The sequence below is a fragment of the Paralichthys olivaceus genome, chromosome 3 (genome assembly GCF_024713975.1).
Source record: "Paralichthys olivaceus isolate ysfri-2021 chromosome 3, ASM2471397v2, whole genome shotgun sequence".
Classification (NCBI taxonomy): domain Eukaryota; kingdom Metazoa; phylum Chordata; class Actinopteri; order Pleuronectiformes; family Paralichthyidae; genus Paralichthys; species Paralichthys olivaceus.
The window spans coordinates 17408797-17436265 of record NC_091095.1 but is presented as its reverse complement, the minus strand read 5'-3'; the positions used below and the strand labels follow the sequence as shown (position 1 = coordinate 17436265).

Below are 27469 nucleotides of genomic sequence, written 5' to 3'. Positions count from 1 at the left end.
GTGGTGCAACAGGCAGGGGCAGGACGTAACGTATGAATTCTGCTGAAGAGATAACATGTTTTTGTTTATGACACCGGCATCAACCAAAAGATCTTTTTCTTTTCTGTTTTTATTTTTATTTCCTTCTCTCTTACACGTCATTTTAACATGGTCTCATGTTACTTAAAATCTGTTCACTTTTATGAATAACATTTTAACATGTTTATATTTATATGAACGTTTTTATTTTTATCTATATTGTATTTAAAGCACCTTGAGCTGCATTTCTTGTATAAAAGGTGCTTTACAAATACATTTTGTTATTATCATAAGCTTTCTTGACATTTTTGTCGGGGTCTTCTACATGACTGACACAGCTTTTTCATCCTGAGATATTTCTTATTTAAAATGTTTTCAGTTATATGTATTTCTCAATGTTTGAAACATCATTCATGCGCCCACCCGCTTGTGATGGATCCTCCAGAGAATCTTCAGCTGTGTTCTCACCTGGGTTCACTTGGACATTAAAGAATCACAGAGTTTTTACGAGGGGACTGGCATGAAAAAGTTCATGGCCTCTTACTCAGACATTTGCATTCTCACACACAGTCCCTCCGGATAATCAGGAGTTTATCCGGAGTTCAGTGCATGTCTTGAAACAGCTTTAGAGAAAGTATGAGGTTTGGATTAAGGAGGAACCCATTAAAATTTGGTGCAGATCCAGATCAGGGGGCAGATCCAGGATTTTGATTTACTTTAACGTTGAAAGCTAGGGCATGTTTCACTGTTTTTCCAGGGAATCAGTCGTGGATATTGATGCAGCAAATCAGACACATTTCCAAAACTGGTAGGCTATTTATGAGTGTGTGAAATTTGGTGCGTCTTGTTTGAATAGAAAGGGACTGTTGTCCTTGGCGGAGGTATGTTTTGACTTTTATTTTCTATTTTAATGTAGACAGTGTAGGTGGTAGATTTGCAGTCATAGCGGTAATTTTTATACCTGCATGTCCTTGAACCAGCTGCTCATTTCTTTGTGAATATACGTAGACACACATCAGGACGGAAAAAGCACTCTTCCCTTCTCCCACAAAAACACTGCAATGATTACCTGCCTTGCCACTCAGCATCCATTTGCTCTCATCACAAAGCTGATTATCTCACCTCTACAGCCGGCCGTTTTTGCGGCTTTGCGATTCTCTCCCAAATGCCCACACTTCTATTTGTAGAAATGTTACCTAGCTGGCACAGGCTGCAATATGTTTGTGTTTGTGCGTCTGGTTGAGTGTATGTGGTAGTGCCTGACTGCGTGTGTGTGTGTGGTGTGTGTTTGACGGGTGGGTGTTTGTGTGGAATGGAAGGCTGTAAGAATGGATGACACAAACAGGGCAGAGTGGTGGGAGGCTGGTGTCAGGGCCCTACTCCCACTACCAGGCTGGATGCAGTATCTGACAGCTGACTGAGAGTCTGCAGGCCCCCTCTTTACACAGTCCTACCAAAAGGTCAGTACTTCAGTCAGCTCCTCTTTTTCTATCTTGCCGCTGCGGAGCCTCCATTCGCCCCCTTGTTGCACACTTAACCGTGCTTGACCATAGCTCACAGGGGGCAGATGTGGTTTTCGGAAGCCCCTAAAATGCATCTATCTGTACCACATGACATCCACAATATATTAAAGCTCCAGGGCAGATGATTGTGCACGCTGGATCAAAATGTTTGAAGCACTTACATATGTGGAGAAATTGCAATCCCCAAAGTCACAGCTGGCTCAACGGTGGCAGCATTTACCTTCCCTGGACATTTAACTTCCTCCAATTCGCACTCACAGTATCCTGTAGCCTATACGACCAGCTGATGGACAATATTTTATCTGCAAATGATCAGAAATTACAATTCTAATCTTGATTAAAATCACAAGAGTGGATGTATATAGGCTACTGGGTCTATATCTATGTAACCAACAACAAAGACTCATTGGGCCCATAGGACTGTTTTTCATATCAAATTAGAGCACCAGGTAAAAAAAGGAAATCGAATTACAGTCTCATAATGTGTTGTTCATCCCTCCCTCATTTTATGCATATCTCCCTTATTATTCACCAATTACACGGTTTCTATTTTTTTCATCACCATGCCAGATAAATTAACAGGTCTCCCAGTTTTGTCAGATGCATGAATTATCATTAACAGAAGTGAGATGTCAATAGGGGTGCATGTGAAGTGTGTCCCATGATTTCATGAGGCTAATAAGAGCATTGGTATGAAAGAGATGAAGAGCGTTTTGGGTTGAGTATCCACTGAGAGACTCTCGTCTCTGTTTCAAGTCTGATGAGGTGTAAGTCTCCCCGGCTGCTGACTAAGACTGTATCAAGACGCTCTGAATGCACAGGGGAAAATATCAGCCTGTGTGTCATGTTTAGTTCTCTGACAGCACATAAAGAAAATTTGGCACCTTGATTCTTTCCATTGGCTTTATGATTGAACTGTGAGCTGTTATCATTGTACTGACAGATGCCTGCATGTTGCATGTGGTTGCCATTGGACAGACTGGCCCAAAATGCATAAGATGGTAGCGTTCAGATCCAGGATATTTTAGCATAATATCTGGATAGTGGGAGGAAGGGGAGATGCGTCATCCATCTTTATACAATCAATGCTGTAACTCTAATCTATTGCTAATAATTCATTACTATTTATCTTGTGCCTTATGCACTACTTTTGAACAGCCTTTTGATTACTTGCTTGTTTTTGTATTGATTAAATCAATAATCAAATAAACGATTAGATAAAAAACAAAGATTTTAACTATATTTTAAGGATCAATGCATTGTTGAAGTCATTAATTAAGAAATTAGCCATGCTAGCAGCTCTGTGAGTATGTGCTTTGAGCTAAATTCTAACATGCTAATGTACAACAGGTTTTGCCTGCTATTATGGCTTTGCAAGTTTGGCACGCTAACATGTGCAAATTAGCACTAAAGACACCAAAGATTCTGGCTGGTTATATGCACACAATAGCGTGTTCAAGCTAATGCTAATTTTCTCTGTAAATATATTTTTCTCTATTTATCCTTCATTTAAACAGAAAAGCAGAGACAAATAACACACACGCATAAAAAAAATTAAGCACTGCAAAAGGATTAAAAAGGAAATATGATGATTCACATGGGCTGGTCCTGCTGCTTTGTTACCGGCTGCTTCGCTCAGTCAAAGCTGTGCAGCTCAGTGAGCCATCACAAAGCTCGGAGCTCAGAGATGACAGCATGGATTGTCATGGTGTTTATCATCGTATTCTCTCAGATGCAGACACTGCAATCTTTATAATTACAGTACATGGTCATCCACTGGGGATAATGTAGACAGTGACTTATTATCGCAGGCCTCATCAGCCCAGAGACAGAGTGGCTCTTGGTTAAGGGCTCTCGCTGCATACTCATCCTGCTTTATCAATGCACGGCTCTTCACTGCTTCTATATTAACGTACAGCACTTCAGCTCTCTGGTCAGACAGGTCGTCTGTGAGGCAGAGATGAATTTACTTTGACTCAGTCGTGCTTCTTCCCAGACTGAAATACAACTAAAGCGAATCGTGGTGCAGATAAAAAATACCAGTTCCTCATTCGCAGTGTCATTTCTCCAAAAAGATTGAAAGGTCCTGAGAGAGAACATGCACATGGAAAACACATGGTCAATTCATGCTATGTCTTTGGACAACAGTGGCGTCTTAGCGTGGAGTAGAAAGGAGAATGGAACAGAGCTCGGTTTCAACATCCCCCTTCATAAATCTAGATTTAAAGAAGTGGTGGTTTTGACGTGACTGTTTCATCTCGTCTGTCTGAAGTGTTACTCACATGTCTCCAGGCCCAGAGGCTGCCTGATGAGTGAGTATGACTGTGTACTGCCAAGTGTGTGCATGTGTGTGTAGCAGGGATGTAAAGGTTTTGATCAAAGAGACAGACTGGAAGGGAGAACAGAGAGCTGGAGAACTATATTTTGTATTAATGGATACTGATCTAAGTCACATTCTGCAAGTCCACACACAACATGTGCTTTAAGATATTTCAACACATTTGACGTTCACTGATTATAGAGGCTGCTTTCTGTAATGACAGCAATATATTCATTTTCCTGTTTAGACAAGAAAAGTCAGCCTTGTTTTATTAGTTATTTGAGCAGACGTTTCTGTTTGCACATTAGCAATGAGAGCATTTCTTGGTAAACACTGGTACTTCCACTTCTTAAAAGGCCCTTGAGAGATTTTGACATGCATAATAAACCGGTTGCCTCAATCGGCACGTGAATGAGATCAGTGCCTAAAGCTAAAGTTTGTGGTTATGAAATAAGAGAAAGGCCCATTTTTTCCACAGGATGGGCAATGGAGGACATTTCCTGGCTTGGCCCGCACAAAGCCTGAGGTCATCACTCATAACAAACAAGCACTGCCAACATAAAATTAAGGCTGCGACTGAAGGGTCTAAATACCTCCAACCCTGTAGCAGTAAAAGTGACTCAGCTCTGACCAGATACAGGAGCTGACACACAGCTCTGTAATTCAGAAACAGGATCTTTCTTTTGAGGGGCTGTCAAAGGAAATCATATCCAGCAGGGGTTATATGACAAATAGTATTATGGTTCCTTCCCTAAAACTGTGGTTTGAAGTCAAATAAGAATCTAAGTACGAGTGCTCTGGTGCAAATATAGCTAATATCTGCTGCCCTCAAGTGGCAGAAACAAACACAACATAGCAAGCTGACCCATAAGTTTCACTTTACTTGTGTTGACTTTTCACAAAACAAAGCTACTCTGCCACAGAAGTTCTTCATAAAGATACAGCTTTCAACTGCCATGCTTAATTTCTTTATTGCAGATAACAAATGTTTAATTGGAGTACATTGACTTTATGAATCCCAGCAGCAGAGGGACAGACATTTAAAGAAAATACCACAAACTTCACCACGTGGTAATTCCAAATAAATTTATTTTTTATTTTCATCCACTGTACAAAGCAAGCATGGAGTCTCCTGGACACTGACGTGACTGAGCTGGAAACAAAGATGGACCATTTTTTCCATCAAAGAAACAGAAAAGATTACCTAGTGGGGAAAGAAAAAGAATGAAACTCAATATATGTAAGTGACCTACAGTTTCCTATAAATTTTATAATTTAAAAAAAGAATGATAATTTGATTATGGTGCGGAAGCTGAGGTGTCGTACCACAGGTCTACTCCAGAGCCTTGACGATTGCCTCGTTGGCCTCTATGCTGATCTGAACTTCTGCCCTCGCTGCCTCGTCAGATGTTCCAGACAATACAGTCTGGGCCTTCTCCAGGTTGGCCTTGGCAGCCTAAAAATGGACAGAAAACAGAGAAGTATGAAAAGGAGAAACAGAACAGGGCAGCGGCTGATAAAGCCCAGAAGTTAGATTTAGTTTTAAAGGAGTAGATGTGTAGTTTTGGGTCATATTTTGATAATGTTGAATTTTTCCCTCTGAACCTCATTTCTACTCCAGTGTTGAAATCAGAGCCTTAAGCAATATAAGATTTGACGAAGTCTCTACACCAGCCAATCACCCCATTAATCATTTGTAGAGTGTGAATAACCAAGCCAGAGCCAAGAATTCTGAACAGGATTGGGTCATTTTGGTAATGTTGAATGGCCTATCTCCTTCTTTACAATGTACTTGCCTGTAATCAGGGAAAACATCAGACTGAGTCTGGGTTTGGAACCAACAAGCATAAGGCTTTTGGAGTTTGGGTCGATATTTAGCTTTCTCTCTTTTAGCACTTGAACACACACACTGTCCACGTAGTAACCAAATTGTCAGCTACGCTTGTCCCTAAAATGCTCTGATGCCAACCAAAATGTAAAAGTCAACCGTAAGACTGACTGAAAAGTGGGGAAAAAGACAGGCAGAGAAAATCTCCTCTGCCTCTTTGCTCTGAAAGCTCAATTTGTCACAGTAGCGATTAGAAATGAGAAATGCCAAACATAGCTGGAAGTTAAAGGTCTCCCAGTAGGGATTTGACACATCTGCTATAACTCAACAGTGACTGACCTTTCTCTCCTTATTAACAGTGTGGGCCCATGTGCATTGTTACAGCAGAGTGGAAAGTGACGAGAGGAGCAAAAAAAAAAAAACTAATTTACCGCTTTAATGAAGTCAACTTGACAGTGACACTGACGCTGCCCAAGGTCAAAGGCAGAGACTTCCACAGTGAGTGCATAATAATGCAGCCTAGTATTAACAAGACTGACATTTAAACAAGGACCAGGCCGCAACTCTGATCAGGTGGCTAATTATAAGCTGGAAGGTGCTCATCAGTGCAGCGGATCAAAATGAGAGAGGAAGAAAATCTAGTGTGGGTTCAAAGAATAGTCTCTGCTGTCAAAGACCGTGTCCCTGCTGGGAGACAAACCAGGGTGAACAATCAGTAATTATGCACGCCTCAACAAATTGGAAATGGACACCTGTCACACAAATCTCATTAAAACATAAAAGATCCATACGGAATTGAGGACTGACATATTGCAGTTATAATTTGACCGAGTCGTCTGTGCAAGACGTTGAAGAGTTAAAAGTAAAACAAAGACTCCTCCAATGATTTTACATGTACAGGTTTTGGATTTCAATTCAAAAAGCTACAAGAACTAAACATCCTTGACAACAAGATACGTGTTCTCAGATTTCCATTATATTACGTGTGTGACAAAATTTTGCTTAACATGTTTCTCTGAGAGGATGATACTGATGATGACCTTTTGAACAGATGATGACAGCAGCCTCGAAACTTGATACACAAACCCCATCATAACAATAAAGGAGAAATTCATCTTCTCTTGCCCGCCTCCACAGTAAACTCAAAACTGTGGAACTACAGAGCTGTCAGGATTTCTAACACTCAAGGACACCTCAGGTACAAAGAGAAGTACTGCGTGGTAGTGGGATGAAAAATGTAAAAACAGAGATGACGATAAAACAACCAGCTGCTGAACAAAGAGCTAGAATTTAAATTGAATAGACCAAAGGAAATTAAATGAAAGTTGCAATTTAGTTTGGTAGAACAGATTTAGCAAATAACGTATATTGTCAACAATGATGACCTATGAGAAAACAGAGCATTCAAACGTATAGTAATATTTTGAATCTTAATTCTCAAATTCAACAGCATATTCACTCAGGATAATTAGATGCCACTAACACAGACCTCTAGCATTTATAAACCTGACTAAAAATAAGTACTATAATATCATTCAGGGCCATGGATGATAAAAAGATCAGTGCCACCATTCACTGGTTAAATCATCAAAGCAAATACAGACTCAATTGATGCATTGTGGGACATTACACAAAACTGATCAGCCTTTGTAAAATGTGGATTAATGTTTCTTTGGACTGTGTCAGGACGGTCATCATACATTTTGATCTGCAACATAATGTAAAGACGATCATGTTGTTTCCACCCCCACCTTTTCTTAATTCAAATTAAACATGTAATTATTTAACAATAGCAGACGTTTTCTGTTTTGATGTTGTACATGGTGCCTTCTGCTATTTTAGATATATTATATATATTTTGATGAAATTTCAAGAATATTAAACTGCAACTTTCTCAGGCATCAGAAACGTCTGATTTGGCTAATGTTGAAAAAATTAAGACCTCAAAGGCTTTGATTACACTGATGGAATAATGAAAACCCAATGTCACTGAATGTTCTGCTCACTGACTGGAAAAATTGCAACTGATTAACAAAAAGGTCAAAACAACATTTGTATTATGACATGGTATACATGCTCAAATTTCTGCAGATGCAGCTCTGCTTTATATTTGAGTGATGTTATAAAGCCATTATACTTACTGCAACGTCGAGCTGGTCCAAGGGAACTGCCTCCTCAGCTAACAGCTGCACTGAAGAATCAGCATTGACTGTTACTGATCCACTGCTCACTGTGGAAACACAAAAACACACAGAGGAGTTAAACATCCAAACAAGTCATTTTCAGTTTTAAAATCAATGGTGTGGAGAAGGAATTCAGTGGTCAGCTGTATGGGAGCGATCGATTCAATAATTTAAGCAGAGGGTCGAAATTCTATCATGTTAATGCATGGTTATCTGATATATATCTATATAGATATATATTGTTTTGGCAACAATGAAGTTAAAACGCTGTGTTGAGTCAAAATCTTCGGACAGAACTTCTGTCTGCAGAAGAGTGTGTATGTGCGTGTGTGTGTGTGTGTCTGCTCGTCTCTACCCCTCTTTAACTGATCATCCCATTTATTTAGTTACTAATCGATTGTTTTGGATCATGACTGTAACCCTGATGTCCTGTCTGTGAGCATTGCGTTACATCTCGTGTTGTGTAGCAGGTTTAAAATTCCTGCACTGTATATCACAAGCTATTTGCAGAATCTTCCCACTCTAATATTGCATTGAAATGCATACTTAAAAATTTAGCTCAGAAGGAAAACAACATCACAGTCCTGCAGAGGTGGCTTGATCCACAGTCATTCACTTCCTTTAAGTGAAGCACAGTCTTACCAAAGTATTTGACAGAGGAGCCGTCGTCATTGAAGACTGTTACAACGCCGGGCCTGAGCACCTGCAGGGTGGGTACGTGGGCAGGGAGGATACCGAATGCACCGCTGAGTGTGGGCACATCAACCTGTTTCACACTGGCCTCTTTGAAAAATACCTGGAGACAGGATGGAGAGATGCAGTGACTGATATTATGAAACAATTCAACTTCAGTAGTGACTGGTCAAAGATGCAGCTGCTGGATTATAAACAGGAGAGATAGGATTAGAACATAGAAAATGTCTCTTCTGACAAGGTTATGTTTTCATTGGCTTTTACTTATGAATCTGTTTGATGGTTTGCAGGATTACACAGAAATATTGAAAGGATGAGGTATAGGTCAGTAAAGAACCCATTTCATTTTGGATTAAATCTGGATCAGGGGGCGGGTCTATTTATTGTTTTCACTTTCTTCAACATTGCCAGATAAAGCTTTTTTGTAACCAAAACATTTTATCCTGGCAAAAACAATCCATGGATCTTGTTGAAAGAAATCAGACATACATGGCTTGGTGCAGACCCAGATTAAAATCCGGATCTAGAGAATTTCAATATGGTTTCATAAAGGGAAATTTCACCATGGCAGAGGAATGCAGGAGTTTTCTATGAGATTCATCCACAGGACTGGATGTGCTAACACAGTGGGACGGGACCTACTCAGGGACATGAAGCTCAAGGTTAGAGAGCTCTGCTTCTAACACTGTGACTCTGGGACTGTTTCACCACGACACACACTTGAATACACGTGTGTGCTTCAAAGTTTGTGAAGTTTAAAGCAGAGCACCGCTTTTAAGTCACATCTTCGTGAAGTGCACACTGACACGCCGCTGGTCAAAGACAGTGAATGACAGCTAGCTTCGCTATCGTTAGCTAGCTAAGCTAAACCCCTGTTCTCACAATGCAAACTCCGCCTGGATCAAACTGCATATGTGCACCAACTACTGTTAGCACACGTGCATACCTGCTAAATGAGCCCGGAGGTCATGGTTGTTTTCTGTCAAATGTGACGGTGCATTTAGGAGGAAAATACATGTAAGCTAGCAGAGCAGCAGCCTGGGCCCAAGGAGCCTCGCCGTTAACGTTAGCTAAGCTACCTGTGTCGGGGAGGCGAACGTGAAGGACATCTGCGGGGCACCGGAGGCCACCTCTGCGTAGGACCGGGCCTGCCTGAGCACCGGGAGAGCACGGCGGAGAAACCTCGCTGCCATCATGTCAGAAATCCGCTTCTTGTTCAAGTACGAGTGAATGACAGAGATCCCGGAGCTCCGGCGTGAAGACAGTCAGTGTGCGCAGGGCAGGACAAGGACGTTGGTACCCTACCCATAAGCCTTTACGCTTTCGCAAAGGATGCAGGGTAGTGTAGTCTGTGCACTGTTGTGTACATACTCTGCTTGATATTATTTTATTATCATTTTGATTATCACATCGCCTTTATTGTCGCCGTTATATTTGAAGTAGACTTTTAAAAAGTTGTTGAGTTTCCACACCACACTCTACTCTAATTAATCCCCCTGCTTTCTGCAAAGCACCATTAAAAGACTGTAATTAATAAATGTAACACATTTGCTATTTTAATTACTTATTTATGTATCTATCTAGGCTATATAATTATTTTTAAAACACTATGTAACATTGTCCCAATACAAATACATTATTATTCTTATAACTATTCTTATTATTTTTGTTCATATAATTATTATTATTATTATTATTATGCCTGTATGTTTTGACCTGCACCTTGCATTACATTACGTCCTTTTCTCTCTTCAACAGTAACATCACATTTAAAAATACTGTGAATTTCGGCAGTCGTTTGTAAACTTGTTAGCAACACATTGAACCTAAAAGATCATTTTAATTTTTAGTAGCTGAGAACAGATAGTAAAAGCGCTTACTTGAAACTTGTGCACACACTGCCACTAGATGGCGTCAAGAGCACGTGTCATATGTTAGCACAGTGGCCAGGGAGCCATCAGTCTGGTCTGGGACCGACTTCTTCAGACACGATCATCAGACCCGCACTGCTTCAACATTCAAATTCTACACAGCCACTACACACAAACCAACTGAAGAAGGAAAGAAGCCTGTCTCTGCTTCACTTCACTCGGCACCGACTCCATGTCTGCGTCCAGCTGTGACTCCACATCTGGACCGTGTTAGCAGAGAAACCCCTCAGTCACTCAGCCCTGCCTCACTCTGCGCGTCACGTGGTGCGCCTCTGTGACTCGGGGTGGTGGGCGTGGCCTAAGCGGTGGGGTTTCATTCATAAATACTCTTAGCCTTTGAAATCCACATTAAAGTGCTCGCAGACGAGTTTCACGCTGCTGGCACCGGGCCCCGCCGCCGCTGCGCATGGACCAGACTGGTTGAAGTAGGTGAGTGTGGCTCCTTCCTTCGCTCCGTGATCGTGTGTGTTTGTGCAGTCAGTTCAAACCATGAGCTCTACCCTGCTCCCTGTGTGTGTGTGTGTGTGTGTGTGTGTGTGTGTGTGTGTGTGTGTGTGTGTGTGTGTGTGTGTGTGTGTGTGTGTGTGTGTGTGTGTGTGTGTGTGTGTGTGTGTGACTCAGGAGAGCCTGTGAAATATCACGATGGTGCATTTATTATCCTCTATTTTCCTGGATGAAACCTGCAGCTCGTCCATTTGATATTTTAATTTGTTCCGTCGCATAAAACGATGCGACCTGACAAAAACCTGATCTGCCAACCCCTCAGAAGGGAACAGCTGCGAGTGGCAGAGCCGATGCTCTTTATTTGCTCCTAGAGAAGAGAAAAAACAATCTTGCGGCATCGAGCAGTAAGGACCGAGATGCTTTCTTTCTATTGTGCAGCCATTTCTCCATAAAAACAACTAACTACGAGGTCTGTAATAAACCGTAGACCTGTGTTTTATTGTAAGGAGGTGCTGAGGAAATCAATGCATGGGTCTGAGTGGAAAAAAGGCTGCAAAGATCGACAATGATACACCATGATCATGAGTGAGGCAGCTGGTAGATAACGATTTTTTTTCATTGAGCATGACGGGATATGATTTTACTGGGACTCCCATGTCTTACCATCTGCTCAGCCAGATCATCAATACAGCTGTCCACAGGGGTTGTGTTAGGATAAAGAGACTTTTATGGCTTGATTGATGTCAGAATTTAATAAAGAATAAGTGATGAAGTTTGGTGTCATCCCAGGTGAAGCTGAATGTTGCACTTTTCTATCATCATCACTGCAAATGGAAAGCCTGTCTCTGGTGTACATGTGTTGAATGCAGAAAGCACTTATGTAATGTAAAAACGTATCCACTCAAACAACTGAATAATTAAACAAATCATTGTAATTGTTATGTGTGTGTGTTTGTTATCAGCCATGCAGCACTGCCGTCCTGTTGCTCCGAGGCCAGCGAGCCAGCCCTGACGGGGGGGAGAAAGCACTTGAGGGGGCTGGGTGGGCTGAGGTGCTGAGGATGCAGCAAGGGAGCTGAGGAGGAGACTCCGGAGCCACAGCCTGATACACACATTCAGAACTGCTGCTACTGCGTGCTGAACCTCCATCAGGGTAAGAACTGTACTGGGCTATAGGAAAGCAGGATGTGGTGTAGAGGGGGAAGCGTTCTGGTCACAGTCTGACAGTCTGCATGCTCAGATGGTGGATGCAGGGGGGATTTTTTTGCAGAGTGGGAAGCAGAGAGCTCAGCGATAGCTTACAGGTTGTGGCGCTGAAGTTGAGAGGTGCTGCAGTGACTGGCAGGCGAGCAAGCAGAGTGCTGCTGGCATGTTGCTTCTCTCCTGCTGGGTGAGTAGATTCAACCAGGGTGTGTGTGTGTGTTTGAGAGAGAGAGTGAGTGAGTTGTGTGTGAGTGAGTAGGCGTTTGGTGCAGCAGCAGCAGCAGTATTATTATTGCCTATGATCTGTAGGAATGAAAGCATACAGCTATTGTATTGAAAGCCACTGGAGCCAGAGTTGGTGAGAGCTGGTGTTTATCTCTATTTTCTATGTGTGTTTGTTTATCATTGCGTGTGAGCATGTCTATATATAGTTATGAGGGCCAATTTTGCTTCAATACTATCATTGTGAGGACATTTTGACGTAGTGAGGACATTTTGGCTGGTCCTCACAAATTAAATGAGCTTTTTGTGGGGTTAACACTTAGGTTAGGGTTAGACATTTAGTTTTGATGGTTAAGGTAAGGGGCTAGGGAATGGATTATGTCAATACATGTCCTCACTACTTTAGAGAGACACGCGTGTGTGTGTGTGTTTGTGTGTGGGAGTAAGATAGAGTCTTTGGGCTGATAAGGAATTATGGGTGATAATTTATAGGCAAGATACTGACATTTGCATCCCTGGATTCAGCACATGCGTACAAACAGACGCTGTACACACACAATGCTCCACATGCAACAATATTCCTCTGTTGCAATGTGCATTTTCTATCACATTACACAGGGTAATATAAATGTTAATTTATCATTGTACGCATTCGGCAAAGTTTCGATTCATGTTTCCTTGCAGAGTATGTCTGTATAAACTGCAGCATCTTTGGCGGACTTTGGACTGTGATTTGATGAACAGCTCCAGTAACAGTCATTTCCTCTGTGTGTTTGTGTGTGTGCATGTGTTATCTCTCAGGGGGACTCTCTAGTTGGTCTGGACCATGAGCAATGAGTCTACCGTCTGGAACATCCTACCAGAAAACTCCACAGTAAGTCTGCCTGTCTGTCACCACTGGGTTATTCTCCAACGTCCTGTTTGTGTGTCTCGCTCAGCACCAGAATCATGCTTTGCCTCATTCTGTTCTCTGACCGATTGACTGGCTAATAGAGAACATCCGGACCTGGACCTGGAATAATTCAATCTCTAATCTAATCTCAGTTTTAATTTCCCCTCCCAAAGAAATTACAGCATGACGTCAGAGTCCGGCACTCATTAACACTTGCTTGTGCATTCTCCCTCAGAGAGGTCAGCGTTACACTCCACCTGCCAGATCTTCACTCTGACTTCCAGAGTCTGTTATCTTAACATAACCGTCTCTATTCTCCCAATGATGCCATTCATCGTTTTATTCACATAGTTTCAAGCCCAGTGTTCAGTTGCCTGTATGGACACTAAGAAATAAAAAAATTTTAGAAGGTCAACATGTACTTTCAACTCAAAATTCAACTGGTTTTCAATGGGGGAAAAGAAAGAAGACAGGAAATTCAATTATATTTGAAACTATAAAATAAATATACCAGTAAGAATCCACAGTAATCATGTTATTCCACGTATTCATATGGCAAACACAAATATATATATAGACTTTTTTCTTGATTAACTCCAAAATGAAATAGGTTGTTATTGTTTTGGAGTTATCGTGCTGACAGTCAAACCAAAGGCAATGAAAACATAACCTCCTTGTATGTATCGGTTGTGGTAGTAAATCGGTCATGCAGCAAATTGTGCATGGTTTTAACTTTCCACCTTATTTTATTGGAAGCCCCTGTAGACTTTTCATTTTTGACTTTTTGTAATAAAGAAGATTTTAAGACATATTCTCATTTTATTTTACTGGGGTATACTGTATAAGTGCACATTGTTGACTGTAGCAGGATAAGCTATAGAGCCTCCACCAGTGCTTGTTGTGCAGTTAATTTACTCAGCTGAAGTCCTCCCTGAGAGAGCTCTCCCATAGCTTAAGGTACACTGCAGACAGGTTAACAGCTCTGGCACTTATTGATTAATTGCACTGTTGCATTTATAGATTTACTTTAGGCCAGCCGAAAAACCAGTAGAGCTAGATCAATCTTTGAAGCTGCATGCTTTATTGTTACTGTGGACGTAAAACAGCTGCAAAACTAGACCACTGTATGTTGTGCATTTCATGTTGCAAACTGCATCACTTTCACTTATCAGGTCAAATATAATTAATGGTTTACTAATAGTTACTAATATAATTTTACGTCTGGTTCTGAACTGAAATTAAAATGTCCCTATTTCGTATCTGATCTGGATATCAGGAATAAGAGAGGGTGCTGCATTGACCACAAGAGAGTGGTTCTATTGGTTTGATGTTAATGTGGGAAGATTTGTCTGGTGCTCCCTCACTCATTAGTCATCATACAGATCAAACTCAGGACAGGAAGACGTCTACCTCTCTTCCTTCTCTTCCTTTCCTTCTTACCCGTCTTTCCGATTCAGATCAATTTTATTTTGCCATCTTTTTTTCTCAGGAGATCCCATTCAAGGCCAAGGAGCAGCAAGATGGCTACGTGCTCATCCTGGTGATCCTCTCCATCTTCCTGGTAGGAACATTGATCTTCATCTCGGTCCTCCTCATCACCTGCCGCCGATGCTGTCATAGAGGGCAATGCTGTAACAGGTGTGACGCAAATAATTTCAAAGTTGTGTTTTATGTTAAGCAGTTTATCCTGACATTCTGGTGCAGTGCCGATGTAAGGGGTGTACAATTTAGCCCTGTGGTAAATAATAACGTCTATTATTTTGAAAATATGCCAAAATGTTCATTCAGCTCTATTGAGGATATTGAATGTGGTGAAGTTATATTGGGTTTCATTAGGTAGTTTAGTCTGAAGAACCAGGTGCACAGGCGTTGCCCCCCCCACACACACCCATCACACACACACCCACGCAGTAAATGTTACCGAGACTAATCTGCAACTGCTATAAACAGACCAGTACTGATATTGAATGTGGAAAGTTACACAATAGATAACTCTCACTGCAATTTCCAATGAAGATAACTACTTCCTGTTTACTCCACCAAAGTGAGTCTCAAACCCATCTTTGTTATGATCCCACTGCCACACAATACATTGATCCATTAAACAAATGAAACACAGAAAGCTGTATCAGAACAGTTATGTAACCCGCCTGATGGAGGCTAAGCATGTCAGAGCGGCAGCACAGTGCATTCACTCATTAAAATGATGTGCTGTTTGAATGTCAGCACCCCCTGTAGGGCTCTTATTAAAACACCTTGGTGGAAGCACATTCAATATTCATGCTCATTTATTTGTGATTCATCATGTGTTCATTCAGCAGTAACATGGCACCCATTAGTTGCTTGGTCCCTCTCCACGGCAGCGGTGCATCAGTACATACACATAAACGTACGAGAGCATGCTGGATAGAAACAGATAAACAGATAAACAGAGAAGCAGAGAGGCTGAGCCGTGAAAAGGCGAGGGAGAACAGGAGGAGAATCAGCAGACTGGTACAAATGATGAGTGTAATGAGATTTCATAGCAGCCATCGGCACTGATTAATCTCGCGTCTCAACCCGGTGCACGGCAAAGAGGCACACACACACACACACACACACACACACACACACAAGCTCACACACAAGCTCACACACAAGCTCACACTCAAAGTCACATATAAGGTAAGGGAAAGTGGGAGCCACAGAGGAAATGAAAGACAGAGGAAGCGCAGATCAGGGTGGACGCAGAAATCCTTCAAGTCATTTCACACCGTTTCACACACACACTGGCACACACTGAAAACTCTCATATCTCTGCACAAAGAAATCAGAGGGAGGAAAATGATTGGAAAGAGCTTTTCATTTTCTGCCCCATCAAGTAAAAGCTAGACATGGGATATAAGAAGTCCTTTTTTAGAATAATTCACTCCATCTCCTAAATGATATGACCTTCACTTTGTATTTTCTTTGTGCCCTTAAAAAAAGGGTGGAAACATACAATCCGATATAGCACCAGATTTATCATTTCAAGAGATCCTTCGGCCGTGATGTTATCAAATTACCCAGTGAACATTCAGTTCAACCATTTTGTCTTTTTACTTGTCTCAAGGCTTGAGCACTGTTGATGTGTATGTGTATGTGAACTCCAGCCAAACACAAAGGTCAAACAGTAGTGCTGCTGATCACCGTGTCAACCCTTGTTGCTGCCCACATCAGCAGGATCCGATAGATAAAAGACAGACTTCAGGTGGAATCATGTCACCGCATTGATCTCAATGTTTCCTCTTGCCCCAGGGCCAGCGATGACCCTGAAAAAACCAACACCACCTACATGGAGGAGTCTCAGCCCACCCATGGTAAGAGGAAAAACGCAGTCATGAGAAAAAGATATGTAGGGATAGACGAAACAGATAAAGACACGAGGGAGGAGCAATGGAGACAGCAAGGCTGGGAGGTGGAGGGATTGAATTGATGGAAGTGGGGATATTTTTATAGCATCAGCACAAATGTGTAATGTCTATTCCATTAAAATATTGTGATCTCGACCCAATTGGTTTAAGAAGCCGTGCCAGTCCTGGAACACATTTGGACATTTTGGGACCAGAGAGTGGATGGACTCAGGGAAAATTATCTATTTAAAGGTAGCATCAGTTTGGCATCCAAATGCCTTTGCAATACTTTTTGGTTTTAGTTTTACAGTCAGCAGTTTCTCATATTAATATAATCATCCTTCAAAAAGGTGTCTGAACATCGGATGTTTGACTCCAGACTCTATACAGTACAGCAAATGTGGATTAACTCCAGACAGATTTTTTTTAAAATATACTGTATTTGGCAATATGTAATGTAATACACATTGGCTAGTTAAGATATTAAAGAAATGAGGAGAAAGAGATAAGGACAGATGTGCAATTAAAGGTACTTGACCTAGGGACATTGTGGTTCATGCACGGGCACTGCCCTGAGCTGCAAGTCAATAGGGCATCCCCACCTAATGAAAAACCTTTGCTTGAGCTAGATACTAATCCTACAATATATCACATGGAACATCAGCCATTACTTTGATAGTCACCATTCAACAAGACTGAGAGGGCTTTGCTAGGGGATAGATATTGGAGCACTGTTGAATGCTAGCATGCTAATGTTAGCACTACCAACAGGAGGTACTGCAAACTTGAACATGATGTGAGCTGTAAACCAAATGATATGTATTGATACGACTATACTGTAGTGAAACATGCTAATGTGGATACTGATGTTTTTTACTACTGTTGAAAAAAATTGGCATTTCATGGGAAGAAAATAGTACAACACACCAGCTATGTCATCTTATGTCAGAATCAATCATATAATTGTAGCATCCACCTTGGTCAAAAATGGGTGGCTCACCTGTCAGAGCATTCATCCTAGAATGGGAGTCAGCGATTATTTTTGAAATATATGCTTCTCGATACTCCTCAATCACAAGCTATTACGCTATTGTTTTCTACTGAGTATCTTTCAATTTTGGCACAGTGGTTCAAAACGTGCTCTTTTGATAGCTGACTGTATTTTTTACCTTCACATGGCTCAGGATTGTCCCTTAGCAAAACATTGCTGTGTTTATTTGCATCAAATGAGAATTTCTTGACAAACCATCCCACAGAGTATTTTGATATACTAAGGGCGACAGAGTTAGCTAAGCTAAACTTTCTGAATGCATTGACTTACCTTAAATAACCTCTTATCAGTGAACCACAAATAAACTCAAAGTGCACTTTAATCTTTCTTTGCCATCGCCACTGCTCTTCCCTCCATCTATCTACTTAAATATCCACATCTTCTGTTTTTTTCCCTCTCTTGTTTGTCTGGACAGAAATTACCATCAGGGTGGATGAGTCAGAATGCCTGTCAATGGCCAGCTCTCACGATCAAGAGACAGAGCGCTTCCTCTCCACCGGCACCACAGGCCGCCGCGTCTCCTTCAATGAGGCAGCACTCTTCGATCATGGCAAGAAGACCCAGGAGAAGGGACGCAGGTCAGCTGACTCATGAGCAGAAGCCCACATTTACAAGTCAACTTTCATTTTTGACCATACAACGCTTTCTGTGGTTAAAGGGTTGACATATTTGACCGTGTCCATCTCATTTATATATTAGTTTAGGTTTAAGAATTATTTCAGAATGCATTATGTATGATGTATACTTTTCTGTTAAAGCCCTTCTTCAAAGGGTTTATATGTATTGCTGAATGCAGGTTCCTGGGTAGCTGTGATGAGTTTGAAGCAGGATATTTCCCCTTGGCGTTTTTGTCTCTTGTGGATGGATACACTATCAACCTATGCAATGTGTCATCTTGAACAGATTTTCGTTGTGCTCTTTGTTTTGCACCTCAGGTACACTCTGACAGAGGGCGACTTTCACCACCTGAAGAACGCCCGCCTCACACACCTCCACATCTCACCCCCAGCTCTCAAGATAGTCACCATCCACGAGTGCGACTTGGCCGAGAACACCATCACCATGACAACGCGTCCTGTTGCTAAGTCATCACTTTCCATCTTCCAGGTTCAGTCTGGACTTGCTTTTAGACCTTATGTATGATTTGTCTTGATTGGGGGGCAATTAGATTATCAATCACTCAGGCCAGAGCGAGAAAATGTATCAGGCAAATGTACCCAAACAGCAATCTGGGGACTCTGCCTGCTCAGTTCAACACTGAACATTGATTCCCCATTTAGGTGAGGCTGTTCAATTACTAATAATGGGCTATTACCTAACATACTTTGTAGCATAACAGTTGTACTACAGCAGCCAAGGGTTTTGCAGAAAACATGCATGCTCAAACATGTGATTCAAAAGGGGTAAAAGGGTGTTCTTTCCTACAGCCAATGCTGTGCCCCCTTCCACAAACAGCGCTGACCAGCCTGAGTGTCAATCCCAGCTGTGCCCTCCCTGGAGATGCTCTCAACTCAGTGGTGGACACCAGCTTCAATGAGAACACTGTCGCACTCAGCACTAAAAAGCCTTGCTCCAGCTCTGTAAGTTACCACCAGTTACAGTCAATTACACAACATTTTATACAAGAAAAATAACAAATTCTCACAATGGTGAGGGCATTTTGCTTTGACTTTCTTGCTGAAAATTAAGAAAACATTCTTGGTAGTGAGTGTGCATATGAATCACCTGTAAGAGCTACATGTTGATCTAGATTCCACTGCTAGTATCTAGGTCAACGTGAAGTTCCTGGAGTTAATCATTTGTGATACATTTTCATAAGTCAGTACACCAACCAGTGAGTCATCCATGCGGACATTGTAAGGTCATCGAGCTTGAGGGAGGACGAACGCATGTGATGGCTAAACAAGGAAGCCTGTGTGGAACATCAGTGTCCATGTAGATTATGCACAAGCCGCTTATCTTGGCAGGTTTTCTTTGTGACCGTGTTTCTGTCTCTGCTCAGATCGAGATGATGGGAGCTGGACCGCGGGGCAGAGGCAGCAGTGTCAGTGTTGGAGAAGGGGCCGCGGTGGGAAGTGGTGCATATCCTGATTGTAGTGGTGGTGGTAGTACTGGAAGCCAGGGGCCCATGCTGCAATTCTTCACCAAACTGCGGCGTCATGCTAGTTTGGAGGGGGCCAGTCCCTACTTCAAGATCAAGAAATGGAAGCTGGACAGCAGCCAGAGAGCCTCGAGTTTAGACACTAGAGGTAATGGATCCTTGATGGTGTTTATTTCTGTTGGATTATTTTTAGAACCAATCTGGTGCCAATGCAGCAAAAACTTTAAGCAATTGTTTGTGGGCTTTTTTCATAATTATACTTCATTTTTTTCTATTAAAATGCATGTTTAGTATTTTTGGCAAATTTCTCTCCTGGTAAATAGACAATGGTTAAGCAGGGGGTTATAGCAACCAACTGTGAGATGCCTTTTGGCTGCAAAGACTCTCATATACACACACGTACAGGACAGATGGCTCAATGACGCAAAGATTGGTCTTTCCAAGTCAGTCTGAGCCCCTGAGTGAATCCACACTGCCGATCCCCCTCCATCCTATATACACACACTTCTCCCTGCTCATCCCCAGGCTCAGGTTTTCTATCATGCCAACGGAAGAAGAAAAAGATCACAAAATCCCCCTGCAGAGACCTCAACAGTTGTTGGAAAGCTTTTCCCTGAATCACTTCACTCCTGCCTGCTGTTACCCAACCTGTGGAACTCACAGTTCTCTTTCTCCACGTTTGTTATGAGCTAGGCTCGCCAAAGAGGAGACAGTTCCAGCGCCAGCGCGCGGCCAGTGAGAGCATGGACCAGGAGGAAAACGACGCGCAACACATAGACCTCATCCAGTACATCGCCCGCACCCAGGACGTCACCTACGGCACCACCCAGCCCGCCACCCGCCTTCTCTCGCCTCCCTCTACACCACCCCCCTCCCTCGGCAGGTATCTTTAATTCCCTTGCCATTCATCCTGTCCACTGCTTTGCTGCTTTGCACTCATTTCTTTTTCAGCAGCTAGAAAATGTAAAGTAACTGTAAAAAAGTACGATTTAATTCTCTGCCTTAACATAAAAGTGTACTTTTATAACCACTGTCTGTAAACTGCATTGAAAAAATATCAGTGATCTGCTCAGAGAACATCAGCATAAGTCCCTGGAAAACTTAACTCTAAAAGTTTTTATTTTTGATGTGATATTAAATTAGATTTAACCACTCCATGCTGATAAACAGTAAATACTTTTTAACCGCAGTTTGATTTATATGTAATATGATCACTCAAAGAAAGGTTTCTTTAAAACCCAATTTCATGATTCGAGCCAGATGTTGGGGATTTCCAGAGTATACTTCTTTTTGTGGAGTTGAAAATTGGATCAGAGGGGATAAATCTGGCATAGGAAACCATTCCATCGCTGACATGTTCTGGATAATATCATGATATCAACAAGAGTACAATGTCACTGCAATTTCATGATATTAATTTTGCAATTGGATATCCAGATTTTGCAGAGTATTAGGTTATGCAACATAAATAACCTCCCAAGTACAAGCACTTATATAACTAATTTGTTTCTCTAGATGTTAGATGACATAAAATTAGTATTTCAAGTGCATGTTTGGCGTTGAAAATATAAGTAATTTCTGGTACGCTTTGGTGAGCTAAGAAATTTGAGGAGGTTTCTCGCCACTGACATCTCTCCAGTGATGTTGCATGCAGTGTGCGTTCTTTAAATGTGTTTTCCTGAGTTAAAGTGAAGAATTTCTGAGTTTTCAAACACACTTGGTGTCATTATTCAGCTTAGTTTGGTTTAAGGACATGCAACAGCACCCATTGCCTGTCATGAAAATCATTTTGTGCACTGTGAACACAGCCATCTCTCAGAAGAAAGTGTAAAGGTAAAATGCACTGACACTGACACTTGTTTTCATGCCTGCACTACCTCCCCTCCTTCTCTCTCTTTATTTCTTTCATTTTATCTCTCCTCTCCATCCCTGTGTGCACACTACAGGGTAGAGGTAGAGGTGATGGTGGAGCCCCGCTGCAGCCAAGGAGGACCAGGGGTAATTGGCCTGTCCCCTGATCCCCAAGACGAAGCACTGAACCTGACAAGAAGGGAAGGTGCAGACCCCTTGGAGCCCCAAGATCCCCAGGTCCCCCAGTCACTTTACAGAGACATCTGGACTCTTCGTGCAACACTGGAACAGTACGCCGCATCTGATAGGAGCAGCAACAATGACAGAAACTCCGTCTGCAGTGATGTGGACAGTGTGTGTTCACTAGGTGGACGAACAGAGACGGAGAGAGGAGGGCTCCCCAGCTACCCATCCCAAGATTTAGGGGATGAAGCAGAAGGTGGGGAGGATGACAAGGGCTTTTTGATGTATGTGGATGAGAGGTTGGGTAAGAAGGAGGGTAAAAAAAGGAAAAGCACAGAATCAGAGCGAGGGGGCAGTGATGGAGAGACAGGGACTCGTAAACTGCTGCAGATGGATAGCGGCTATGCATCAATAGATGCTCCATCCCGAGGTCCAGAAGACCTGCGGCTGTTCGGAAGCAGCAGCATCAGCAGCAGCCCAAAGGACAGGACAGCCCACGAGAAAAGGCACCACTTCACCAGTGCAGGGCGAAGTGGCACTATAGGTGACAGCTTCGAATCTCACCTCTTTGAGGAAGAGCCAGAAGATGAGTTGTTGTTGGGAGCCAGTGGTGGAGTTTCCATTGAAACAGGTCCTGGTTCACTGAGCTGGTTTCCATATGGTCAGATGCTCACACCCCGAGAGGCCGCGCAACTTTCATCCCAACCACCAACCCTGCACCGACGAGACTACAGCATCGACGAGAAGACGGATGCCCTCTTCCATGAGTTTCTCCGCCACGACCCTCAGTTTGATCAGTTAGAATCACCACTGAGGAAACACAGGTCACGAATCCACCTCCGAAAGCAGTGGCAGCGGCACAAGCAGTGGAGCGACCCTGGTGTCAGACACTTCCAGTCATCCTTTGAGAGACAGCGGACTCCGCTACGGAGGGGTGAAAGTGTTAACTACCCACTGGACACGAGCTACCACAGCACCCTGCCCCGCATTGTCAGTGCTCCTGACGAGGAGACCAGCGATGGGACGGGCAGCACTCCTGACACTCCGAAGGTAGAGCCTATGACTACTGAGGATGAGAGCAAAGGCATCACTGTCAGAGACACTGCGGACCACGCCTCATCTCCTCCTTCTCATTCCTCCGTCTTAGAGAAAGATGAAGGACTGAGTGAGCACCTTGACCATCAAGAGGACAGCAAACAGTCAGGATTCCCGCCCGAGCCTCTGGATGAACGCTCACCCCCTCTGCTCCCTGACTCCTCAGGCTATGGCCCACAAACCATCACTGCAGAGCTCACAGACAAACTGACTGGTAACCTGGATGAGAGGCTGTACACAGGCCTTCGCAGGACCAGGGACACAGCCAATGAATGTGTGATGGTGACAGCCACACACGCCTCTCCAGATCACAGCCCTGTGTAGCTCAGCTAGAGTCGTCCTCCTCGTCAGTCGTCCTCCTCCTGCTGATACACACTTTGTTTCTGTTTGTCTTTCCTCAGTTTAAATGTCTCTGTACAGTTTGAATGGTGTGAGCCAGACCCAAAAAGAAACAATGGAAAGTTTACTTCAAATCAAATCTATAATCAAGAACTTATTCTCAGATAATGTTAGATACAGTTGATCTACTAGAAATGCATCCAGTCTCTCTTTGTGCCTGTTGACATTACAAAACTTTTCAGTGTTGCCATTTGACAGTTCATTGAAGAACAATGTTACATATATAGAACTAACATATCAAAATAATGGTTTAAGTAATAACAGTTTGTCCAGTGTTACATTTTTTTTGTCTGTTGTCTATTCAGTCTCTTTTTTCATGTCTCTACTGCTGTTATTCCTGCTCTCCAGTAACAATAAGTGAAGCTGAGGGCCAGAATGGCCTCTATACTTGTTGATCCACTGTGAAACTAGGTGCTATTAGATGTGAAGAAAGCTACAGATCTGGACACAGATCGCACATAGTGAGTCATGTTATCATACTCATTAGATAAAAGATTAGTTATGTTATCATAAGTTATATGAGGCTGAATTCACGGATATAGTGGAGGTGATGTATATAGAGCTGTTCAGACTGATTATTCAGGTCAGTGGTTCCTAAGCCATGGGTCAGAATCTCCAATGAAGTATCTAAAGGCTGACCAGAAAATGATATCAATATTTTTCTATTTCGAATGATTCTTGGCCATTATTCGATATAGATCAACATGGAAGTTATTGTAGATGTTGCTTGGAGCAAATAACTCTTTTTATATAGATTGATGAAATATGTTGATAGAATATTGCTACTTCTGTTGAGATCTACTGCTAAATCAGTACTGCTGGATTTCTTCTGTCAACATTTTTCATGGACTTACTTAGTTATCTACCCACAATGCTGTGATAGGTCAGTTGTTTCAAGTGTCAATGTCTAAGGGCACAGTCACACATACAAGATTGTAGCAGAGGCAAAACTTTGCCTCCTGTTCACTTACAATCTGTGTGAGCGACGAGGCTAATACAACAATTGCTTCCTGTGGCAAAGCAAATCCACAGTGTGGCTTTATGTGAGATTTAACTTTAATGAAGTTTGACCCACACCATTTGCCATGTGTGACTGCGCTCTAAGACACCATATTTATTTTCACACACCAGGTGGAAAAAAAGGCCTGCCACTACCCTGCCTCTGATTGGCAAGTAGTTGTTATCTTCATTGGTTGGGTTGGATTGGTTTAGGTATGAAGATTGTTTAGGGTTACTGAAAGAGAATCAGGGTAAATCAATCAGAGGTTGGGTGGGGTAGGGTAGTTGGCCATCTCTGGCGGGAAGTTATTGGGGGTCACAAAGGGGCCACAAAACAAAAAAGGAACCACTGGTATAGAATGATCGACAAGAATAAAGCCCAGTTGGGAGTTTTCTCCCCCCTATTACTTATTTCGAAATGGAAGCTATCTTTTGATCCTCCTCACTGAGTGTGTGACCGGTCATGATGTTTGTTGTTTTTAACTGAAACTGCTTCTCAGCGGTGACAAGGGTCTTGTTTGTTTTTCATTCTTTTTATTAGTTTATGAGTTGTACACTATTTTGTACATCTGCATTGCTTGAACAATAATGAAAACTGACAAAGGGGCAGGTTTGACAAAAAACCGGATGAACAGGCACTCGTGCTCTTGTATGATGACTAATTATCAGTAACAGATATGACAATAATCTATGAGTATAGTACTCTTACTCTAAGAGTAGCTCTGGGTGTCACTGACACTAGAACAAGCTCAGTCCACAGCCTTGGGGTGGGCAGTTAAATCAAATCTATTAGACAGGATGGCTGCCCTCACAAACCTTTGGTGTTTATTGAATTTATAAGAAAGGCATGCTTTCTTGTGCATGTGGCTCCCAGAACAGGCCTTATTTGTCCACATCTGACATTCTTGTTTTTTCCTTCTTTTCTCTTCCTTTTCCCTTCCTGAGAAAGTTGACAGAGCAGTAGAAGCCTCCCTCGAGGGGGCAAGGACTTTACTTCCTGCCAGCTTATAAAATCAAACTGAACAAAGACATTATTTGTAGTAAAATCCAATTTTTTCCCTCTTATATTGCTTCCTTGTGTGATTAAAACAAACTGGTACTACTGCCATTCAAATAAAACTACATCAGCAAATTGATTTGCAGTGGGGGGAAGAACATCCGCAGTAGCAGAAGGTTGACTGTAACCCAGTTTTGGTCATGAAATCGTATTCTCAGAGGGGCAGTTGGGCTTTTCCCTTTCTTCCTTGTGCAGAGCAGGGAGCCACTGCAGAAGATGGTGTTGAATATTAATCACAACAAGAGAAGGGAAGCCCCCTTTTCAACTGTCCTTGGTCTTTGAGGCTGTTACCATGCAGCAAACTAAAGGAGTTAATACAAATGGAAGAGAAATATTATCCTCCTCTCTTTGTTATGATGTCATGATAATAATGATGCCCCTCTCCAACCTGCACATATTGCATCTTTCTCTGCTGGGTTGCAGGAGTCTCCTCTTGTGGCTAAGTGGACTCTAGGGCAGAAGCTGCATTCCTCATTACGGGAACAGTGACTGAGATGAAAAGAGGTGAACACAAATAAGGCATAAAGAGGATAGTGTTTTTTTTCAATGAACAATTTTGTGCATTTGTATCCTTTTTATATTGGCACTAATCAGCTGTAAAGAAATAAAATATCAGTAATTCCCCTCTCGGTTATGACAGCCCTAATGCTTCCTTGTTGATAGTAATAACTCAGCGCAATGTGACAGTTCTGGGAAAAGAGGAAGACAGCTGTGTTTCCTATAGATCATAAGTCAAAATGTGTCAGAGCTGAGTCAGTGGGATGTGACGACCGCACAGCAACCCTAACAATTCAATGAAAATGGCCATAAAGGTTGATTATCCATCGGTACACATGTACAAAGATTCGATTTTGATGTGTATTAAAGCACAATGTCACAGGACCTATAGACTAAATCAATGTCCTTCATTAGATTTAGGCAGATACTGTGTAACTGGAAACACTGTGGTAAATGGTGTTTGTATACTAACCAGTAGCCTGTCAAATGCTTTGATGCATAGCTGTGTGTAGGTCTGCATGAGAGATCAACATTTTAGTAAAAATCTTTGTTAAAAATGTTTTCTCAGACTCACTATACAAAACGATTATGTCTATAGTTGACGGTCATTTGTTTTAAGGCAGAGTTGGAAACATTGGTATGACTAGAGGTTTTGTATTTTGTGGAATCACAACTTTAAAGATTTTGTGAGATTTATCTCTTTAAAGGTAGAAGTATTTCTGTATTCCTTGCTTGTTAGTAAAATGCTTCATTTCTCAAAGAAAAAAAAGGCTGGCTTTCTTAACCACTTTGCTTTTGTTGATCCAAATCTATTGAGCCTTGAGGGACCAAGTCATAAAAAAGTGTTCTTTTAGGGTTGTTTTTCAATCTGTGAATAAATGAATGAACTTAAACAAACATAATGATTCTCACATGCCTTATTCCGAGGGAATAGTTGTTAATCAAGGCGTGGAAACAGGGCGCAGGTAAGGATCTCTCTTGCGAATCCCATTTCATTTTTCTCTATTGCTCAGGCTCATAATGATTTCTTGCCTCTCCTTATCACGTCCTACAAATTAATTGGAGAGAAAAGTCAAATCCAGTGTGTGATCTATAAAGGGAACACTTCAAATGTCTGCCTTCCTCTTCACACTGGATAATCTAGCCCCCTGGTCTATGCCTTAAACTGAAGGGCCAAAGTTTAAAAACAGTGAAATCAACCTACTGTTGCACTGCTTTATCCTTCTAAATTCGCGATTAGATTTATGTCCTTTGCTACAGAAGACATACATTGATGACTGTTTGATGATGAAGCAAACTAAGGTTGCTTTCAAAATTACCTTGTTTGGTCCAGACCTTTAGACTTTTCAGTATAGGCTGAACCAAAATAACAGGTGGGTGCCTATGATCAACAGTCCAGTCCAATAGACCAACATTGAGTCCAAATTTAGAGCAAAAGAGTTTTGCAGTGTAAAAACATATTATTGGATCTTTTGGACCAATTGGGACAGTTGAGGCAGCATGGAGACAATATGCTGATGCCAGACAAATGCCCGTCTACAAACCAATCAATATTAGGTATAGGTAGATGTATCCCACTAAGGTAATGACAACAGGACATTCACATG

General features: G+C 42.0%; 2 protein-coding genes across 5 annotated transcripts; one reads left to right on the top strand and one right to left on the bottom strand.

The window, feature by feature from the left end:
* Positions 1-4933: 4933 nt before the first annotated feature.
* atp5f1d (ATP synthase F1 subunit delta) lies at positions 4934-9892 on the bottom strand. The gene is made up of 5 exons (XM_020080538.2): positions 9645-9892; positions 8515-8668; positions 7831-7919; positions 5188-5317; positions 4934-5065 (listed from the first exon to the last, which is right to left on the bottom strand). The coding sequence occupies exons 1-4, from the start codon at positions 9759-9761 to the stop codon at positions 5195-5197; spliced, it is 483 nt and encodes a 160-aa protein (XP_019936097.1). The 5' UTR covers positions 9762-9892; the 3' UTR covers positions 4934-5065; positions 5188-5194.
* An 891-nt stretch (positions 9893-10783) lies between these two features.
* On the top strand, positions 10784-26693 carry cbarpb (CACN subunit beta associated regulatory protein b). Of its 4 annotated transcripts, none has more exons than XM_020081382.2 (11): positions 10784-10925; positions 11903-12093; positions 13167-13239; positions 14747-14895; positions 16534-16595; positions 18095-18257; positions 18615-18786; positions 19107-19259; positions 19682-19928; positions 20474-20663; positions 21727-26693. In XM_020081382.2, the coding sequence occupies exons 3-11, from the start codon at positions 13192-13194 to the stop codon at positions 23231-23233; spliced, it is 2691 nt and encodes an 896-aa protein (XP_019936941.2). In that variant the 5' UTR covers positions 10784-10925; positions 11903-12093; positions 13167-13191; the 3' UTR covers positions 23234-26693. The 4 variants fall into 4 exon arrangements, with proteins under 4 accessions (XP_019936941.2, XP_019936942.2, XP_069378373.1 ...); XM_020081383.2 differs by having other exon boundaries at positions 10815-10921; XM_069522272.1 differs by lacking the exons at positions 10784-10925; positions 11903-12093 and adding an exon at positions 12204-12330.
* The last annotated feature ends 776 nt before the right edge of the window (positions 26694-27469 follow it).

Coding starts and splice junctions, on each gene's coding strand:
- atp5f1d (XM_020080538.2), bottom strand. CDS start 9,761: ATGATGGCAGCGAGGTTTCTCCGCCGTGCTCTCCCGGTGCTCAGGCAG. Junction 7,920..8,514: donor CTCCTCTGTCAAATACTTTG/GTAAGACTGTGC, acceptor GTGTTTCCACAG/TGAGCAGTGGATCAGTAACA. Junction 5,318..7,830: donor TGGACCAGCTCGACGTTGCA/GTAAGTATAATG, acceptor GTCCATTTTTAG/GCTGCCAAGGCCAACCTGGA.
- cbarpb (XM_020081382.2), top strand. CDS start 13,192: ATGAGCAATGAGTCTACCGTCTGGAACATCCTACCAGAAAACTCCACA. Junction 16,596..18,094: donor GGAGTCTCAGCCCACCCATG/GTAAGAGGAAAA, acceptor TTGTCTGGACAG/AAATTACCATCAGGGTGGAT. Junction 18,787..19,106: donor CATCACTTTCCATCTTCCAG/GTTCAGTCTGGA, acceptor TCTTTCCTACAG/CCAATGCTGTGCCCCCTTCC.